Raw genomic sequence first — 17,011 nt, forward strand, 5'->3', positions numbered from 1 at the left:
AGTTCTGCATAGTCCATCAGCTTCGTTCTCCATTCCTCCAACGTTGGTAATTGCTCTTGTTTCCATTTCTGGGCCAATAATATTCTTGCCGCTGTTACTGTATATTGGAATATTTTATGGTCCTTTCTATTTATCTCGTTACCTACAATTCCTAAGAGAAAAGCCTCTCGTTTCTTAACAAATTTTGGTGATGCTTTTTTTACAAAACTGCTTTGAGATATTTTTTCTTCTTCTTCTTTGGCGACCCCTCGTAGCTGAGTAAGATTGTCTTCCATAAACACGGTTTTAACAATGAGTCCATAAGTGACTGTGGAGGCCAATTCTGGATCCACACGTCCTTCCACAGTGGGGACATTGGTTTCCGGGTGGGAGTTGATCACAGTGAGGGTTTGCCAAGCATGCCTTCCTCTTAGCACGTTTCTCCCTTGCGTCCTGAGTTCGAGTGTCTTCAAAGCCCACAACACCTTTTGTAAAGGCTGTTCTCCAACTGGAGTGCTCGCAGGCCAGTGTTTCCCAGTTGTCTGCGTTTATACTACATTTATAAAGATTTGCCTTGAGACAGTCTTTCAACCTCTTGTTGACCACCAGCACTGCACTTTCCATTTTTAAGTTCAAAATAGAGTAGTTGCTTTGGAAGACGATCATCAGGCATCTGCACAACATGACCAGTCCAACGAAGATGATGTTGAAGAATAATTGCTTCAACACTGGTGATATTTTATATAGGAAGTGATTCATAAGTGGAATTAAGTGAGGCAAGTCTTCGATAGGCAGAGAACCAAGTCAGCGACCGTTCTGGGCGCAGGGGAAAGGGGGCTGTGGAATGGGTAGGAAATGGGTGATCGTTGTGATTATTCTTAAGTGGAAGAAAGATCACACACACATATTGGGGTGTGTGCAATTAAGTTCTACCTAGATTAGACCCACTAGAATCAATGGGCCTGAGTCTACGCCCTCACATTGGATACAACCCACAGATCATCCTAATCTCTGGGCAGCGAGATTAATCCAGGGATTCCAGTGTTTGCTGTTTCGGTGGTGTCTTTAGGATATATGGTTTTATTTATACATAATGATAATAATGAATTTTTATTTATACCCCGCCCTTCCCGGTTCAAAAATCCAGGCTCAGGGCATCTAACAACAAATTTAAAACACTTAACTGATGCAACAAAAAACAGCATGAAATACAGTATAAAACATGAATAACAATAAATTCAGAATTCAAAAATCGATTTGGGGGGAAATCCATCCAATAAACATTAGATGATCACCAGGGCTAGCTGGCTGAATTAGTCCTATTTAGGCCAGCAAGGAGACCAGGGGAGAATTAGCTGTGGGATCCCAGAGCGGGTAATCTTCATAAAAAGGGGAGGGGGAGGGAAGGAAGGGGAATAAAAGATCAGGCTAAATTCAAATTAAAGGCCAGGCAGAATAGCTCTGTCTTACAGGCCCTGCGGAAGGAGGTTAAATCCTGCAGGGCCCTGGTCTCCTGGGACAGAGCATTCCACCAGGTCGGAGCCATCACTGAGAAGGCCCTGGCCCTGGTGTTGCAGCTTTGAATCCATCACAGTGCAGGCATGTCTGTGTCTCCAACTTCCAGCCTTCCAGCCCATCTCATGGACATTCACACACTGTTATTCTCCTCCCTAGCAGCTAGATATTGAGTGGGGAAAGGGCCCACCCAATAGCCTGGAAGGGACCATCCCTGAGTGGGAACTGAAGTGTAGTTGGGTTCCCACAAGGCAAGACACAAGCGATAACAAGAACCTTAATTGAACTACATACCTGGGAAACAGGGGCAAACAATTGCTTATATACATTCCTAAAAGCCTGGGCCGCTCCCACTCCCGACATGATTGGCTGTCTAAACTTCCAAACTGCGAATCACGACTCATGAGTTCAAGGGCCAATGGCAGAAGCCGAAATCCTGGAATGTTCTGTGATTGGACATCATGTATCAAATCAGAACACAGGAGCTCAGTGACACAAAAAATCAGAAACCAAAAAAATACACAGTTTATTAGTGACTGGAATAAATTTATGGTATACATTGAAGGGAATTAGAGAAACTTAAAAACTATAGCAGGTTTGACATAGATCTTACGATGTGTAAACCATTAACAATTATCAGCTGCAGGAAAAAGAAAGTATTTTTATTAAGAAGCCCGAAATCGGGAGGGATGGAGGTCAATAGGTGTGTAGAGGAAAGATTTAAAGATTTAAAGATTTAAAGATATAAATATTTAAGTGCGAAGACAAAGAACTGTAACGGAAACTGATGTTATTTTTATGTTATGTTTGGATATCTCTTTTGGAATTGTTTTGTTTTCTCTTTTGGTTATCTATGTGAAATTCAATAAAAAGAAATAATAATAAAAAAGAACACAGGAGCTCAGGATCCTCAGTCCAGACTCGAGCTCAGACAAACACAGATCCATCATAGCTGTCAACTGTCCCTCAGCGCCGTGTCCTGCTGCTGTCCCTTATTGATGATGTCCCTTAAATTTCCTGGGTTTCAAAGGAAGCAGCTCCTCTCCCTCCCTGCCTGGAGGGAGGCTCCAACTGGGTTGCTTGGCTGCATTGCTCACCCAATAAGGAGTCTGAGAACGACTGGGGGGGTGGAGCTTGCATGCCTTGTGCCAATCAAATCAGCCGCGTTGCCTGGGGACTCGCCTTTGCTCAGTGCTTCCCAGCGGAGAGGGGACGGTAGTTTTTCTTGCTGCATCCCCTTTGCCGGGTTGCTGCGCTGTGGGAACCACTGCTTGAGGGTTCGTTTGGCTGCTGGCTGGGCTATCTGCCTTTGGCTCGGACGGGCTCAGAAGCTGAACATACCTGTGCTGGGAAAATCCCTTATTTTGGCTGCTGATCCCTTATTTTTGAGGCTGCTGGACGCTTATTTTCAAATCTGTAAGTTGACAGCTATGAGATCCACTGAATAGATAACAGGAACCATCACTTGGCAACCTTTTGGGGTGCTGATGAGGACATTTAAATGACCATCTAAGGCCGTTCTCTTGCTAAGATGCTTCTCTGACTAGTTCAGCAGCAACAGAACCCTCTGTTAGAGTTGAACCTTCACTGGGTACAAGACCCCAAGACTTGGGGACTCAGGGCATCATCCAGACTGACCCCCCCCCCACCCTCCCAAACACACAACAATACAACTGCACAGAGAACTTGTTTTATTAACACGTGCACACACAAAATTAATTACAACTCCCCACTAAGCGGCATCAGCCCCCGCATCTCTGGTACACGAACTGGGTTATCATGGCAAAAAGGACGAGCGCAAGCGAAGATACGACGATAATCAGTGCCATTATCATCCCGGGGTCCTTCATCATCACTGCAAGGAGGAACAGCAAAACTCCAGTGAAGATTATTTCCTCTTTTTTTAAAGGCCCTGATCACACTATTTTTTTTCCAAATACAGTGGTGCCCCGCAAGACGAATGCCTCGCAAGACGGAAAACCCGCTAGAAGAAAGGGTTTTCCATTTTGGAGGTGCTTCGCAAAACAAATTTCCTATGGGCTTGCTTCGCAAGACGAAAATGTCTTGCGAGTTCCTGCGGGTTTTTTCCCCTCCCCCCCCTTTTCTCCAAGCCGCTAAGCTGCTTAACAGCTGATCCGGTAAACCGCTTAACAGCTGATCCGCTAAGCCGCTTAACAGCTGATCCGCTAAGCCCGCTAAGTCGCTAATAGCGCTAATCCGCTAAGCCGCTAATGGGCTTGCTTCGCAAGACGAAAAAACCGCAAGACGAAGAGACTTGCGGAACGGATTCTTTTCGTCTTGCGAGGCACCACTGTATGATATAGCAGGGTGCTAGGCTAAGGGGGAACGGTTTGGGCCCAGATAATCTGAAAGATCGTATCTCCCTTTACAAACCTGGCCAGGTGCTAAGGATCATCAGGTGAGCACCTTATCTGGGTCCCATCAGCATCATGCTTAGAGTAGGGTTACCAGACATCCCCGCTTCGTGGGGAGAGTCCCCGGATTTGCAAATAAGTCCCCGGACAAATTCCATCCCCGGAATGTCCCCGGATTTCATTTAATGTCCCCGGGAAATGCAGCAGTGGCAGTCTCAGCAGCCCAGAGCAGTTGGGTCTTGCTGGCTTCAGGAGCTGCTCAGAAGTCCCCATATGATGGTGGTGTAGGGGCTCAAAGATGCAGTTTCCGGGCTGCCTCCACCTTCCCTGACCCCAGCAACTAAGCTGTGAAGGGAGGCTTCACGCTGCCTATCAGAGCTTGCGTGCAAGAAGGAGGGGGCAGGGATCTCTCAGTTAGGCAACGGGAAGCCTCGCTTCCCAGCTGAGGGATCCCCGCCCTCTCCTGCTTGCACGCAAGTAGGAATGGGATTGGGGCTGCCCCGATGAGAAGGGAGGCATTGTGCTGCCCGAGCCTCACTGCTGCCGCTGCTCTTGGCCCTCCTTCTCCACCTTCCATGCCTGAATCACTGTGCACCGCTTCCCCACCACCACCACCGAAGAACCAACAACTCAGGGGCTACCCAGACTCATGGAGAAAGGAGATAGAAGCCTCGGAGGAAGGGGAAACGGTGGTTGAGGGTCAAGGTGGCCGTCGCCCCCCTGCCACCACCATCACTGCAGAATTAACATCCCAAACGTGTAGCAATGAATTAAAGTGTCCCCACATTCATTGGAAAAAATCTGGTAAAGAGACTTCTCGGTGGCTGCTCCCAAATTGCGGAATTCCCTCCCAAAGAGAACTTAGATTGGCTCCCTCCTTGTCCTTTCCCCAAAGATCTTCCTGTTCGGACAGGCCTTTGGAAACTAAGGAACAGGTCATGCTGATGGCTGGGCCTATTTTGGAGCTGTGCGACAGACCCTCCAAGTCTCCCTATTTTCCAGGGACATCCCTGATTTAGAGAATATACCCCCGTTTCTGATTTAATCCCCAAATGTCCCGCTTTTTCTTAGGGTGTCCCTATTTTCATTGGAGAAACATTGGGGGGTATGGAGTTCATAGAATCGTAGAGTTGGAAGAGACCCCAAGGGCCATGGAGTCCAACCCCCTGCCAAGCAGGAAACCCCACCAGAGCACTCCTGACATCTGGTTGCCAAGCCTCTGCTTAAAGACCTCCAAAGAAGGAGACTCCACCACACTCCTGGGCAGCAAATTCCACTGTCAAACAGCTCTTACTGTCAGGAAGTTCTTCCTAATGTTTAGGTGGAATCTTCTTTCAGTTATCTGACCCCCCGTGCTATCTGAAGGCAATCCTGTATAGGGAAAGGTTTTTGGGTTTTTTTATGTTTAATGTTTTACAGTGGTGCCTCGCAAGACGAAATTAATCCGTTCCGTGAGTCTCTTGCGGTTTTTTCGTCTTGCGAAGAACGGCTAATAGCGGCTTAGCGGCTATTAACGGCTTAGCGGCTTTAAGAAAAAGGAAACAAACTCACAAGAACTTGCAAGACGTTTCGTCTTGCGAAGCAAGCCCATAGGGAAACTCGTCTTGCGGAACGACTCAAAAAACGGAAAACTCTTTCGTCTTGCGCGTTTTTCGTCTTGCGAGGCATTCGTCTTGCAAGGTACCACTGTATTATATACGTTGGAAGCTGCCCAGAATGGCTGGGGCAACCCAGTCAGATGTGTGAGGTATAAATAGTAAAAATCATCATTATGAAATGGGACGTCGCTATTTTCATCGGAGAAATGCTGGAGGGTATGGAGCAGGGGTCAGCAAACTTTTTCAGCAGGGGGCCGGTCCACTGTCCCTCAGACCTTGTGGGGGGGCCGGACTATATTTTTTGGGGAAAAAAATGAACAAATTCCCGGATTTAGAAGGCGATTGGGCCGGATCCGGCCCCCAGGCCTTAGTTTACCTACTCATGGTATTGAGACTACCTTAGAAGGCAGTAAGTTCTCTTTTCTTGGAGCTTTTAAAGCAGATATTGGATGGCCGTCTGCCAGGGATTCTTTAACTAAGATTCCTGCATTGCAGGGTGTTCGATTGGATGATCTTGGGGGGTCCCTTTTCTATAATTCTACACCATGCCGACAAAGCTCCCCCTTTCAGGTTGTTTGGGCAGCTGTGGGATCCTGGCAACAGGGACCCTGCTGCAGAAATAGTTAACGGTCTTTGGCAGTGGCGTAGCGTGGGTTGTCAGCACCCAGGGCAAGGCAAGTAATTTGCACCCCTAACGCAGGGCAAGGCAAGTAATTTGCGCCCCTAACCCCTAACCTGCCGCTGCTGCCAGCTTCTTCTTGCTGCTGCCTGGGCTGGGGTATTTACGGTAAGGTAGCCACGGCGGCGGCGGCGGGTCCGTGTCAGGTGATCTGAGGCGAGTTGCCGCTGGCGCTGCTGCCCAAACGATGCCGCTTGCCCGGAGGAGGAGGAGGAGGGCAGAGAGGCGAGGAAAATGCAACATGGCCCAGCAGCTGCAGCAGCAGCGGCGGCGGCAGCAGGGCTGTGAGGAGGGGCTGCCTGGCGTGCCCTCTGCGGCCCTGACGCGCGGGGACCGCAGCGAGTGCTGAGAGCTGCTGCCTGCCGGACGCCTTCAGCCCGGACGCGCGCACAGCTCGTCGGTTCCGCGAGACATGGGGCTCTGCTACAGCCTGTGCCCGAGGCTCTTCGGCGACTCCGGAGGCGGCGAGCGCGCCCCCCAGATGTTGCGCCCAGTGCGGCCGGCCCCCCCTGCACCCCCCACGCTACGCCACTGGTCTTTGGCCACCTGAGTTCACTTTACTGTTGGGAGTAACCAAGCAAGAGAGGGGCAGATTCTCAAAGGAGACCAAAGAGCCAAAGAATGAAGCTAGTGTTTCCCTGCTGGCTGGTCTCACGTGCTGACTTGTGTTTCACAATCACCACTTTCTTCTCCGCCTCTGGAACTGTGCCCTGGGTTGAAGCAAGGGTGGTGTCCTCGTTGGACTCCGTTTGAATTAAAGACGAGTTCTCTGTAAAGTGAAGAAGACAAAGACGAGTTCTGTAAATTCCCAGATTTCTGTGATGCATTCTTTGATGTTCTGCATGTGGGGATATTCCCCTCGGGGGCGGTTCAAGTACAGCGGCTCACCCCAAATCCCCTCGGAGTCAGGCTTCATTCAGTAATGCTATACCAAACGGTACAGAGAGTCTGCAAGAGCATTTCCATTAGGAGAGACATAAACAGGCAAAACTACAATACGATTCAAAGTGTTGGTGCTGACCTTTAAGGCCCTAAACGGCCTCAAAGGCCCAGCAGACCTGAAGGAGCGTCTCCACCCCCATCGTTCTGCCCGGACACTGAGGTCCAGCTCCGAGGGCCTTCTGGCGTTCCCTCCCTGCGAGAAGCCAAGTTACAGGGAACCAGGCAGAGGGCCTTCTCGGTGGTGGCACCCGGCCTGTGGAACACCCTCCCAGTAGATGTCAAGGAAATAAACAACTACCTGACTTTTAGAAGACACCTGAAGGGAACTTTTTAAGAAGACACCTGTTTAGCAAAATTTTAAATGTTTAATGCTATACAGTGGTACTTCCGGTTAAGAACTTAATTCGTTCTGGAGGTCCGTTCTTAACCTGAAACTGTTCTTAACCTGAAGCACCACTTTAGCTAATGGGGCCTCCTGCTGCCGCCGGTGAGCAATTTCTGTTCTCATCCTGAAGCAAAGTTCTTAACCCAAGGTACTATTTCTAGGTTAACAGAGTCTGTAAACTGAAGCGTCGGTAACCTGAAGCGTCTGTAACCCGAGGTACAACTGTATTGTGCTTTTAACATTCGGTTGGGAGCTGCACAGAGTGGTTGGGGAAAGCCAGCCAGATGGGCGGGGTATAAATTATTATTATTATTATCTTAGCTCTTCATCCTTTGCCCAACCACATTCTGCTACCCCATTGTCCCACCATCTCATCCAAAAACACACCTTGGGAAAAAAAATTTACTCAACCCATTTTTTTACTGTACATGTTTGAACCCTCCTTGTACCTTATCTGTTTTCCACCTTAACATTCAGCTGTTACGTTCCTCTTTAACCATTTGCCAGTTCTGTGGTCGGGTTGCATTACTACGTATGAGCCACTGGTCTCAACGATAATTTAACAGAAATGAGAATTAAAAAAAAGACGACATATGACCATTGCACACATTATAAGCATCAAGCTAAGGCTCCAGTGGTGGCCAAACTCGGCCCTCTTTATGTTTTTTGGGACTACAATTCCCATCATCCCTGACCACTGGCCCTGATAGCTAGGGATGATGGGAGTTGTTGTCCAAAAACAGCTGGAGGGCCAAGTTTGGGCACCACTGAGCTAAGCCAAAAGACATGCCCCACGTTTTATGTCAGCCTTCCCTCTCAAGATAAATTTGAACTACAACTCCCATCATCCCAGACAATTGGCTAAGCTGACCAAGGATGATGGGAGTTGTAGTCCAAGACATCTGGAGGGCATCGGAGGGAGGCTGACCTAGATATACCCATGATGCTTTTCCTTTCAGAGACACCTGCCTTGCTGCCAATAGACATTTCTTTTCTGTCGCCCAACAGCTGTTCTTAGTTTCGCCAGCATCTTGGAGCCTTTTGCTTCACTGATATTCCTTGAGCCTCCTAAGGGCATTTGCCTGTGAAAGAGACAACACCAGTCTGGGGAAAAAAACAATTTACATGAAAGGGCGAGGGTGCATCATACCAAAGCTACATACTTAAAAGGTCCGTTCAGATAATTCTGTGCCACTGATTCCCACGGGCAGCACATCAGTTAACCTATGGAACTCACTGCCACTGGCTCAGAAATACAGGTGTTGCTCAGGTTGGTCAATCCCTGCCCACCAAGCCCAACCACACCTGCACCAGGTAAGTCACTAAAACTGCTCATCCCTCTCACCCCAAATCACATACACCTGTCCTGCTCTCCAGTTCTCATGGCTTGGAGGGGCGAACAAGGACGTGTGGTAGGCTGCTTGCCTACTGAGATAATAAGTATTCCCATAAAGGTAAAGGGTAAAGGGACCCCTGACCATTAGGTCCAGTCGTGGCCGACTCTGGGGTTGCGGCGCTCATCTCGCTTTATTGGCCGAGGGAGCCAGCGCACAGCTTCCAGGTCATGTGGCCAGCAGGATTAAGCCGCTTCTGGCAAACCAGAGCAGTGCACGGAAACGCCAGAGCGATACCTATTGATCTACTTGCACTTTGAGGTGCTTTCGAACTGCTAGGTTGGCAGGAGCAGGGACTGAGCAACGGGAGCTCACCCCGTCATTGCGGGGATTTGAAGCAACGACCTTCTGATTGGCAAGTCCTAGGCTCTGTGGTTTAACCCGCAGCGCCACCTGCGTCCCCAGTATTCCCATAGCTTGCCTTAAATGGTGCGTTGTCCTTAAAAAAGCCTAAGATATACTACTGGGCTGCAATGCAAATTTGGTTCGGGATCTGCATTATCTGCCTTCTGGTCCCTTGTTCCTGGCCGTGACTACAACATTATTCAATCCAAGATAGAGGACATCTGTGGCCCTGCAAATCTTCTGGGACACCAGCTGTCACCAGCCCTGAATTAAGCGACGGCACTCTGCAGATGCCCAGAGACACTGTGGCCACATTCACACCATAAAACACTAAGATGGCACCTTAAACAGTCGTGGCTTCCCCCAAAGAGTTCTGGGTACTGTAGTTTGTTATGGATAGATCCTGAGACCGGTTAGGTACCTCCCATTGCTTTCCTTAAGAAAGAGGTTGCTGGTAGCAGCGGCGTAGCGTGGGTTGTCAGCACCCGGGGCAAGGCAAGTAATTTGCGCCCCTAAGCCCTAACCTGCCGCCGCTGCCAGCTTCTTCTTGCTGCTGCCTGGGCTGGGGTATTTACGGTAAGGTAGCCACGGCGGCGGCAGCGGGTCCGTGTCAGGTGATCTGAGGCGAGTTGCCACTGGCGCTGCCGCCCAAACGACGACGCTTGCCCGGAGGAGGAGGAGGGCAGAGAGGCGAGGAAAATGCAACATGGCCCAGCAGCTGCTGCAGTAGCAGCGGGGCTGTGAGGAGGGGCTGCCTGGCGCGCCCTCCACGGCCCTGACGCACGGGGACCGTGGCGAGCGCTGAGAGCCGCTGCCTGCCGGACGCCTTCAGCCCGGACGCGCGCACAGCTCGTCGGTTCAGCGAGACATGGGGCTCTGCTACAGCCTGCGCCCGAGGCTCTTCGGCGACTCCGGAGGCGGCGAGCGCGCCCCCCCAGATGTTGCGCCCGGTGCGGCCGGCCCCCCCTGCACCCCCCACGCTACGCCACTGGCTGGTAGTACTCACTACGAAGTTGTTATAGTAAGAGCCACATTTCAAACCAGTGCTCTTTCTGCAGGACGAGATGCTAGTACCCCTGAGTACCCCCGGAAAAAAGTACAGGGAATCCCCCATATTCCCTCACAATTAATCAAATTCCTCAGGAAGAGGGATTGGTTGTTAAACCACTCCAAAAACTGCACATCTCTGAGGAGAATAAGGATCTCCTAAAAAAAAACCCCACAACCTCAGTCCATGGAATTATTTTGGGGAAGCCATAGCTGTTTTTAGAAAACATCTGAAGGCAGCCCTGTTTAGGGAAGCTCTGAATGTTTGATGCTTTATTATATTTTAAATATATTTTTTTGAAGCCGCCCAGAGTGGCTGGGGAAATTATTTATTATTTGATGTATTAGCACTTTAAATGTATATGGGGTAATGCCGATAATAAGCCTTTGTATTTGTGATTTCCTTGTCTTCCAGAATGTAAGATGCACCTACAAATATAGGTTTTCCCAGCTCAAGTTAACCTGAGAGGTCATTCATCGTAGGGAACCATCCAGGCCCTCTTCTCATGCCCTCTCTCCCCAAATACCTTACACGATTTTTTTTGCAAACCTTGGACAATGACACTCAATGAGGACTGCAGATGGCAGGCTGGGCTCAGCTGTGGTGGGAGCAGGCCTTTCCGCGTTGTAAAACAAAATATTTCTGTAGATCACGGTGCCTGGAGTCAGCTGTTGGCAGAATAAACAGAGAATCGCACTACAGCATTGAACACTTGATTGGGAGCTGCCCAGAGTGGCAGGGGAAACTCCGCCAGATGGGCAGGGTATAAATAAAATATTTATTATTATTAGGTGATGGACACAGCTCCAAACCTTAATCCACATCTGCAACTTACTTTATTTTATTTATTGCATTCGCAGCCCACCATTTTCTCAGAGGCGCTAAAGGTGGCACACATGCTTCGCTCCCTCCTCATTCAATTGCACAACAACCCTGTGAGGTAGGTTCAGCTGAGAGGCACCCGGTGAGTTTCACAGCCAAGTCGAGAGATTTGAACTCTGGTCTCCCGGGTCCCTGCAACCACTGCACCACGCTGCCTCTCGTTGGCAAGCGATGGAGAGTTCCCAGACGCAAGAGGCTTGAGAAGTCCTCAGCCAGCCCAAAGGCAGGAAAGTCTAATAAACGAAAATCTGCCCTTATTCCCTTCTGGGGGACAGAAGAGCCCTTATAAAGTCCTTTGTAGGTTCTCCATCGGTCGGAGAAAATAACAGGACAACCAGAGAATATTGAGAAGCAAAGCAGCTCATAAGCCTGATCTTTATTGAACTGTTGCAACAGGGTGCTCCCCTCCCACGCAGGAAAGGAGGAGGACCCCGAACCCAGGTGTGCCCGCCCTTATATAGACATTTTAAATTGCCCGCCCTGGAGCTCAAGACCACCCCTCCAGACATCACAGAAGGGGTGTAACCCAAGACCAGCCCCACAAACACCATACCTACATCACAGAAAAGGCAGTCTACAACAGAAATCCGAGTGCCTTGTTTTTTACCCTGTCTGCCAGGTTATCTGATAATGCCTTATCTGATTGCCTTTCCTGCTAGTCTGCCCATTCCTTTGAGATGGTGATTACCCAATTCCTGAGACAATGGGAAGGTTTCCTCACCCCCTCCCTCCTTGCAGAGAAAACATGTGGTCAGTTTGGGAGTCAAAATGGTTTCAGGGCGCTCTTCCTGTGCTGTTCCAGATATGTGGGCTACACATCTATGTATGCGCTTGGTTGGCACAATTATGAATATATGGCATTCTACCATTGCACTGTGGAGAGTGTACTAACTTATGGTCTGTGCGTGTGGTTTGGGAGCTGCAAGGTTAGGGGAAAAAACAATGCTATCCAGGGTTGTAAAGACTGCAGATGGAATTATTGGGTGCACTCTTCCCACCTTAGATCAAATCTATGCTGCCAAGTGCCATAAGAAAGCGGCAGAGATAGCACATGATAGTACGCACCCCGGAAATGATCTCTTTCAGCTTCTGCCTTCTGGAAGAAGGTTTAGGGTTATAAAGGCCAGGACTAGCCGTCTGAAAAACAGTTTCTACGCTAATGCAATTCTGGTTCTAAACGCAGCATAAGGGGTCTCTGTAGTATAGTGTATTTTAAAATGGGGTTTTAGAGTTTTTAGGGGTTTTTGAATGTTTTATGTAGTTTTTATGTAGTTTTATGTAGTTTTTCAATTTCATTGTTCCGCAAGGGACAATGACAATAAAGATATCATATCTATCTATCTATCTATCTATCTATCTATCTATCTATCTATCATCACCTTAATTTTTTATTTCAAGGAAAGCAAGGCTCTGTTCCCAACATTTCAACATCACCCAGAAGGAGGAATAGAGAAGACAGAGGAGGAACCCCAACATCTCACCTGGACCTGGGATCCGCACGCTTGGAGGGCGACCGCAAAAACCACAGTTTCTCCTTCGAGGCTGGTATAAGAACAGTCTCCCAGGGTCAGGTCACTGGGTTTCACCAGCTCTTTGGCTCCTGGACTTTTCTCCACTGACACAATAACTTGGGACTGGTCACATTTTACCTTCACCCAGTAAGGCCCAGTTTGCTGAACCCACCAGGACTGGGTCGAAGGGAACCACTGTCCTGTATGAACTCTAAGTGGGGCTGGCATCGCCCCCACAGTTAAGCAAACGAACAGCCAGCCATAGCCCCCCATTCTTCACACCCTACAAGGCCTTCTTCAGCCCAGAAAGGGAAAAATACCCCTAGCAGCAGTTTTTTATAGCTTCACCTGCATCAGGTGATTAACAGGTTTTTCCCCCCTCCCTCCCTTCATCACACACCTGTCTTGGACCAAAAGGTGATTGCTATGGGGAGTATTTTCCTCTCATTGTATGAAATGGTTAGAGCTCCTCCAGTTTGCAAGGCTCATTTGACAACAAAAAAAGAAACCGAGCCTTTATTGTCATTTTCCCAGTCCTGTGGAACTCTCTGCTACTAGAGAGTCAGCAGGCGTCTTCTGTTCTCGACTTTTAAATGCCTGCCTTGAAACTTTGCTATACCGGCAGGTTATGCAGGCAATTATCTTTCCGCAACAGTTATCTGGTTTCAATTTTCTACATGGTTTTTATTGTGTGGTTTTATGTTACAGTTGTTGCAAACTGCTTTTTTAACAACAAATTAGTACTGATTCATTTAAATAAACGATAAAATAAAATAAAATAAGGCTACTACTCTTTTTTCTGGTGGGTGAAGATGGAGATAGGATGGATTTGTTGAAGAAAAAGCTTGCTGCACCACAACTTTGGGGTATGTTTCAGCCTGTTGATTTCGGGGTGCTAAGCACACATAACTTTGGGGACTGAGCCCCATTAGACAGAGTGCAACTTGCTTCTAGGTAATCATGCAGGCAGGGATTGCAAGGTAAGGCTGCAAGCCTAACCGTGTCTACTCAGAAGTAAGTCTTATTGGGGCTTACTCACAGGTAAGTGGGGTTATGACTGCAGCCTTGAAAAGAGTAAAATACTGTATTAACACACATGCCCCCCCCCCACTATAGATTGGCAGCAGTTTCTTACTCTTAGGCATGCTGTGTAGCTTTGAAATATGCCACTGAGGTATCAATGATTTTTCTTGTGAACTGCTTAGAGGCTTTACTGCAATCACGCGGTCTATAAATGCTGTTTAAAAAAATACCTAATTTTATCTAAAGAGTTTTTAAAATCCTATTCGTCGGCCAAAAAGAAGGCATATTGCAACTTGCTAAAATGAAAAAAAAGAAAAGAAAAGAGAGAAGAGTTTACAATCTGAAAAAGACGCGACACAAAAAGAAAACAGGTTGGAAGGAGGAAACGAATGCACCAAGTCTAACAATGTGATGGGCGGGGTATAAATAAATGAATAATAATAATGCTGATGCTCAAGAGTCATATCACTATGCTATTAAAATGTTAATACCTAATGCTAACAATAGTTTTACAATGTAAAAAGACGCGAGGAAAGAAGTGCACTGTACTGATGCCAATAACGTAATTTTTATTGCACCTGTTGCATTTGTATTGCTGCAACATTACATTATTATTATCATTAATAATCAATTATTGTTAACACCTTGAAATATTGCATTTGTACCAATGTCATGTCCTATTATTAAATACCAATAAGCAAAATTTTTGTCGACGCTTTGGCATTTTAACAAGGTATTGTTATTAATTAATAGAATTAATAATGAATAAAAAAAATATCATTTATACATTTAATGTTTCAATGCAGGTTGTAACCCGCTTTGAGGTCCCTCCCCCCGCCTCAAAAATATAAAGCGGTATGGGAATGAAATGGACAATAACAATAAACTATCATGATGTTCCCCCGCTGCCGTAAAGCGCTCCTGCCGGGAAAGGAAAAGGTGGCACGTCGCCGTTGCGCCAGCCTGCCGTAAAGCGCGGCGGCGGCGGCGGCGCTGCGCTCCTCCCTCCCTCCCTCCTGCCGTAAAGCGTTCGGGGCGTCGGAGCGCCCTCCTGCCGCCAAGCGGGCCGGCGGAGGCATGCCCCTGTGCCGTAAAGCGCGGCCGTCCGTCGCGCGCGGCTGTGCGCCCTGGTGCCTCCGCCGTGGGTGGGGGGCAGGCGGCGGCGGCGGCGGCGGAGGGGCGGGATGCTGGGCCCGGGCGGCGGGGAGCGGGCGGCGGGGCCCTCTTCGGCGGCGCTGCCGCTGCTGCACCCTCGCACGGGGCGGCTGGTGACGGTGTCTCGGGGCGGCCGCAGCGCCGCCCGCTCGCAGCCCGGCCAGGAGTTCAACCACGGGCTGGTCCTCAGCAGGGAGCCCCTCGCCCCCGGCGCCGTCTTCACCGTCCGCATCGACAGGAAGGTGAGGGGAGAGGCGGAACTGGGGCGCCCCCAGCAGAGAGGGAGGGAGGGAGGGAGGGGGTGGGGGGTGTAAGAAGAGGGGGGGACGTGGAGGGTGAGTGAGGCGGGGTAACTGGGGGGTAAGATGGAAGGTTGAAGATCAGGGGATGTGGAGGGTGGGGGTGGGGTGACTGGGGGGTAAGAAGTGTGCAGAGTGGGGTAAGTGTGTGGGGGGGAACCCAGCAGAGAAGGAGGGGGAAGAGGGGGTAGGTGGGGGGGTGTAAGAAGAGGGGGGACGTGGAGGGTGAGTGAGGCGGGGTAACTGGGGGGTAAGGTGAAAGGCTGAAGATCAGGGGATGTGGAGGGTGGGGTGGCTGGGGGTAGGAAGAGGTAAGAGTAGGTAAGGGGAGAGTAACTGGGGGGTAAGGTGGAAGGTTGAAGATCAGGGGATGTGGAGGGTGGGGTGGCTGGGGGTAAGAAGAGGGAAGAGTAGGTAAGGGGAGGGTAACTGGGGGGTAAGGTGGAAGGTTGAAGATCAGGGGGGATGTGGAGGGTAGGGGGTGGGGTGACTGGGGGGTAAGAAGTGTGCAGAGTGGGGTAAGTGTGTGTGGGGGAACCGGGGTGCCCCCAGCAGAGAGGGTGGGGTGCGTCTGTTGGGTTACAGCGAGGGGAATATCAGGGTAGGCAGAGGGTGTAAGAAGAGGGCGGGGGACGTGGAGGGTAAGTGAGGGGGGTAACTGTGGGGTAAGATGAAAGGTTGAATATATGGGTATGTGGAGGGTGGGGGGATGTGTGAAGAGGTGTATGTGGAGGCTGTGGGGGGTAACTGGGGTAAGGTGAAGATCGGGATGCAGAGGGTAGGGGGTGGGGTAACAGGGCGGTAAGGAGAGTGGGGTAAGGGGAGGGTAAGTGGGGGATAACTGGGGTAACTGTGGGGTCAGGTGAAAGGTTGGAGATCAGGGGATGTGGAGGGTGGGGTGATTGGGGGTAAGAAGAGGGAAGAGTAGGTAAGGGGAGGGTAACTGGGGGGTAAGATGAAAGGTTGAAGATCAGGGGATGTGTAGGTGGGGGGATGTGTGAAGAGTGGGGGATGTGGAGGGTAAGTGAGGGGGGGATAACTGGGGTAAGATGGAAGGTTGAAGATCAGGGGATGTGGAGGCTGGGGGGATGTAAGATGAGTGAAGAGTGGGGTACATGGAGGCTGTGGGGAGCAACTGGGGTAAGGTGAAGGGTGAAGATTAGGGCATGTAGGGGGTGGGGTGACTGGGGGGTACGTGAGGGGGGATAACTGGGGCAACGGGTAAGATGAAAGGTTGAAGATCAGGGTAGGCGGAGGGTGGGGGGATGTAAGAAGAGTGGGGTATGTGGAGGGTAAGTGAGGGGGATAACGGGGGTAACTGTGGGGTAAGATGAAAGGTTGGAGATAAGGGTATGTGGAGGGTGGGGAAAGTCAGAAGGGTGGGGTATGTGGAGGGTAAGGGGATAACTGGGGTAAGATGAAGGGTGACGATCAGGAGATGGGGGTGACTGGAGTAACTGGGGGGCTAAGAAGAGTGAAGAGGGTGGTATGTGGAGGCCAGGTGAGGGGTACGTGGGGGCCAGGTGAGGGGTAAGTGGGGGCCAGGTGAGGGGTAAGTGGGGAGATAACGGGGGTAAGGTGAAGGTTGAAGATCAGGGTATGTGGAGGGTGGGGAGATGGGAGAATAGCTGAGGTAAGAAGAGGGAAGAAGGTTAGGCTGGGAGGGGGGTGGGAGCTCAGCTGGGTTTGTATGTAGGAAAGCTCACAGTTATCCCCCCCCAGTGTGGCAGGTGCCAGAGGGAGGGAGGGAGGGAGGGGCAACTGGGGTGCAGGTGGGGCAACCGGAGGAGTGGGAAGCGGGGTGTTCGGAGGGTGGCTGAGTGGGAGACATGTTGGGGTAACTGTGGGTGGGAAGAAGGGCAGAATAAGCAGGGGAAATGC

At 50.0% G+C, this 17,011-nt stretch overlaps 2 protein-coding genes across 4 annotated transcripts in view; one reads left to right on the plus strand and one right to left on the minus strand.

Annotated features, from left to right (window-relative positions):
* Window positions 1-3,185: 3,185 nt before the first annotated feature.
* Window positions 3,186-13,364, minus strand: LOC310829001 (zona pellucida sperm-binding protein 3-like). Of its 2 annotated transcripts, none has more exons than XM_083707137.1 (5): window positions 12,624-13,364; window positions 10,810-10,928; window positions 8,443-8,555; window positions 6,802-6,915; window positions 3,186-3,349 (listed from the first exon to the last, which is right to left on the minus strand). In XM_083707137.1, exons 1-5 carry the CDS (start codon window positions 12,924-12,926, stop codon window positions 3,237-3,239), a joined length of 762 nt encoding a protein of 253 aa, XP_083563263.1. In that variant the 5' UTR covers window positions 12,927-13,364; the 3' UTR covers window positions 3,186-3,236. The 2 variants fall into 2 exon arrangements, with proteins under 2 accessions (XP_083563263.1, XP_083563264.1); XM_083707138.1 differs by having other exon boundaries at window positions 3,283-3,349; window positions 6,827-6,915.
* Window positions 3,615-17,011, plus strand: part of NEURL4 (neuralized E3 ubiquitin protein ligase 4) — a gene marked incomplete at its 5' end in the record, with an annotated part of 69,735 nt that continues 56,338 nt past the window's right edge. Inside the window, one exon of one of the 2 annotated variants that reach the window (XM_083706502.1) lies at window positions 3,615-3,807. In XM_083706502.1, coding sequence (XP_083562628.1) covers window positions 3,726-3,807 — 82 coding nt within the window. Of the gene's footprint in view, window positions 3,808-14,860; window positions 15,074-17,011 lie in introns of those variants that run through there. The other variant, XM_083706501.1, reaches the window with a different exon arrangement.

Source organism: Podarcis gaigeae (genome assembly GCF_964106915.1).
Source record: "Podarcis gaigeae genome assembly, chromosome: 13".
Taxonomy (NCBI): domain Eukaryota; kingdom Metazoa; phylum Chordata; class Lepidosauria; order Squamata; family Lacertidae; genus Podarcis; species Podarcis gaigeae.